This window comes from Sinocyclocheilus anshuiensis, unplaced genomic scaffold (genome assembly GCF_001515605.1).
Source record: "Sinocyclocheilus anshuiensis isolate Anshui unplaced genomic scaffold, SAMN03320099.WGS_v1.1 scaffold457, whole genome shotgun sequence".
NCBI classification, from domain to species: domain Eukaryota; kingdom Metazoa; phylum Chordata; class Actinopteri; order Cypriniformes; family Cyprinidae; genus Sinocyclocheilus; species Sinocyclocheilus anshuiensis.
In genome coordinates, this window is record NW_015537939.1 from 4058066 (window position 1) to 4061860 (window position 3795).

Genomic DNA, 3795 nt, shown 5'->3' on the forward strand with positions numbered 1-3795 from the left:
CAAGAGCTTGTAACACTCCAAAGAGAAAGGAAAACTTGAAATCGCATCATATGACCCCTTTAAGACAGAGCTAGGGGAGTCATACACTGAATTTTTTAGGGGGCAACAGTGGCAGTTATGGCTCGCTTGGCAAGACAAGCAAGATTACCATAGCGGAAAAAATTGCTTATTTGTATATTTGGAAAAACAGCGATAGATAGATAGATAGATAGATAGATAGATAGATAAAAAAAATAAAATGTATCTATCTATCTATGTTGCATTTAAAATCTACTTTTTACATTTAAAATTCCTCCATAAAATGTGGGTTTATGTTAGGGTGAGGTCACATTTACTGTTGTTTTGTGAATTTTGGCATGCAAAATCCAGTTAGTAATCCAATAGTAATCTATGCAACTGGGAGTTTTGCTTGAGGCTGAAACATTTGCCCATGCAGATTTCACAATGGGTTCAAGTTGAGTGACATGGACTGTATCCAATAGAAAACTGCTTGGTTTGAACATGACTTGTTATGCATTGGGTTGCAAAAACGTGGAAAATTTCCAGTAAATTTCGGAAACATTCCCAAAATTTTGGGAACTTTCCAAGATATTTTTGAATATTCCAGGGATTTTTGGAAATTTCCCGGAAATTTTCCACCCCTTTGCAACCCTAGTTATGCATGAGCTGTGCTTTATAAATCCCAACACAATAGAAAATGGACTTTGTTGCCAATGAACGTTTGTTATTTTTATTATTCACTTCTCTTTCTTTTCCTGGCAGGCCGTTGGAGTAACCTGTACAAGCTGCCTTATAACTGGATCGGAACGGGTCATGTTGTGTACAGAGGAGGGTTTTACTATAACCGTGCCTTCACAAAGAACATCATCAAATACGACCTCAAGCAACGGTTCGTAGCCGCCTGGGCTCAGCTCCACGATGTCGTCTACGAAGACACCACACCTTGGAAGTGGAAAGGCCACTCTGATATCGATTTCGCCGTGGACGAGAACGGACTTTGGGTCATTTACCCATCTGTTGACGATGACTACGGACAGGCCGAGGTCATTGTAGTCAGTAAACTAGATCTCAATGACCTGTCTGTCAAAAAGGAGACCACGTGGAGGACGAGACTGCGAAGAAATTCGTTCGGGAACTGCTTCATAATATGTGGCGTCCTGTACGCGGTGGACATTTACAATCAGCGGGAAGGGGAGGTTTCGTATGCATACGACACGCTCACGGGGGCCGAGGCGTCACCGCGTTTACCGTTCATTAACGAATACGGGTTCACCACACAAGTCGATTACAACCCAAAAGAGAAGGTTCTGTACGCCTGGGACAATGGACACCAGCTCACCTACAGCATCAACTTTGTAGAGCAAGAAAAGAAATGAAATCAAACTTTAGCAATCTTATTTACTCAAAGCAAAAGCCACTTCCTGATTGTAACTGCCTCATTGGTTCCACTGACAAATGCTCTCTTGAAACGGTTCATTGTCTCCTCATGAATTTTAATAGACATTTGTTTGAGATTATATAAGAACAAAGGGATTACATAACCGCTGCTCTAGAATTCACTACCAGATCTAGAATCCCGTCGAATGAAATCTAAAGGCCTTCTCACATGATTCACGTCAAAATTCCCAATGCATTAAACTCTGTGGAGCGAAGCTACTCCCAGTTTCTTGTGCACAGGTTGACCCATATCAACTTTGACCATTTTGAATTAGCATACAATTACACATCGCTTAAAGTTAACCAATTTCATCTTTCTTTCCACATGCCGCTGACATTTTTAAGCATGTTTATTGGAAAATTTGTATAATGTTCCTTCTTTTTTGCAACTTAAAACAGGACAGGATAGTTTTTTGTATTTGCACATAACACTTGTCCTGACGTCCAATTAAGTTCTAATACGATTCACGTGAAAGGTTCTAAAGTGTTCACAATTGACCCTTTGCAAAGACCCGATGCTGTTCCTACGTCCGAGAAGCCATGGCGCTCTCACGCACACATCATGTAGCGCCTTAGTTCAAGTGGCACATGAACCGATCATCTCTTTCTCTTTACTAGTTATAGCATGAAATAAACATGAAAGAACATCAGAAGGTATCTTGTTTTAACCACGGAAAGAATGCACACCATTTTTCAAGTTCAAGTCCACTGACGTTAATCTACTCTCCTGTCTGATTTGTTTGTCGGACAAAAATGGGAGATTCGGCATTATGAATGGGCAGATCACCTGTCAATCAAACGCTCTGCGAAGGGTCAATTACAGCTTCTAGAACTTTGAGTTTATTTTAATCTCTATTAATAAGCCCTTACAAATGTTTACATAATTTACACTGTCCTAACCAGGCATGCTGTAATAAAGCAACATCAAACAATACAAATAAAAAAACAATAACATTTTTGTATAGAATAATAATTACATTTAAATAAAATTAAATTAATAAAGAAAAATAATCAATAAAATTTAAAAATTAAATAATACAATGTAATAAATTTTTTAATTATTGTTTTTATGTAGTAAAAAATATCTAAAAATCTTAAAACATTATAACTTTACTTGAGAAGCATCACTGCATGAAACTTTTTTTATGGATTAGAACTTATCCTGAAATCCTGCTGGTGACAAATGTCTTACGCATCGCTCCTGGTTAGGACATGTGTAAATCATTAAGTTAAGAGTTTCGTGACTTGCTCTTCTTTAACACAAATAAAAGCTTGTCATGCCAACCACACCAACAGCATAACGTAACCTCATGTTTCATGTACCTGTAATGATATTTTATAAACATAAGCATTCTGAACTGAAGGAAAATTGTTATATGTTTTCACATCAAGAATGTGCCAGAAAATTGTCTTCCAGTGTTTTGGCCCATATAGCCTCAGCGGACTGGTAAAGCATGACATCATAATGGAGAAAGAATGCTTTGTGTGCTAATGAGAGCGTATGATTATGTTTGGGAGTCTCTTTAATGACTGGGCAGGGTTACGTATAGAATGTTTATAACAGGCAGGTCATGCGAGGAAAGCCTGTGTGACGCATGGGTACGGATACATATGCCGTATTATATTTAGAATGTTGTTTTAAAGCAGTTTGTCATCCTTGTGCCCTCTGTAAATAGCAGAATATTTTTTATTTTGTTTTGACTGAGTTTTACAAACACAATCTTCCCAAGAGGAAGAGATTTCTTTAACAGCATATCTGATTTTAATAAACTCTAATTGGATTTTGTTAAATGTGCATTTGGTATTGTGAAATATATTTCTAAACAGATTAAAAAGACTGCTAGGATGGAAGTGGGAGTAGTTTCTGGTTTGTGGGATCATGTGGGTTTTGTTAAAGAAAGCCTCGAAGAAGACCATGAAATCAAAATTGACCCCATTTATTCTCTTAAAGGGGTCCTATTATGCTTTTTCACTTTTTGAATTTTAGTCAGTGTGTAGTGTGTATGTTTTGGCATAAAAAAGATCTTCAAACTTACAAATCTCAAAGTCCACTCCAAAGGGAGATATTTCGTTTTTAAAAAATCCCTTTTCAAGAACTACAACGAATGGCTCGTTTGGACTACAGCGTTTGTTTTCCGGGTTTTGTGATATCACAAAGCGGCCCATTAGAATATCATTAAAATAATTCCCGCCTACGGAAATTAGAATGGTTGGGGGGTGGGGAGGGGCGAGGTCGTGGTTAGAACGCTTGGTTGAGTGCATCAGATAAGACGACGAAGAAGAAGAAGTGCTGCTGTAGCCTCAAGTTTTCGCAAGTTATTACACATGCACCTGAATAATTATGTATGTAAATATGTA

At 37.8% G+C, this 3795-nt stretch overlaps 1 protein-coding gene and 1 long non-coding RNA gene across 2 annotated transcripts in view; one reads left to right on the top strand and one right to left on the bottom strand.

The window, feature by feature from the left end:
* Positions 1-2088, top strand: part of LOC107662377 (olfactomedin-like protein 2A) — a 22700-nt gene extending 20612 nt beyond the window's left edge. Inside the window, exon 8 of the mRNA XM_016452369.1 lies at positions 763-2088. Coding sequence (XP_016307855.1) covers positions 763-1376 — 614 coding nt within the window. The 3' untranslated portion in view covers positions 1377-2088. The remainder of the gene's footprint in view (positions 1-762) is intronic.
* LOC107662383 (uncharacterized) overlaps positions 1-3795 on the bottom strand; it is a 14180-nt gene that overhangs the window by 8328 nt on the left and 2057 nt on the right. The window lies entirely within an intron of this gene.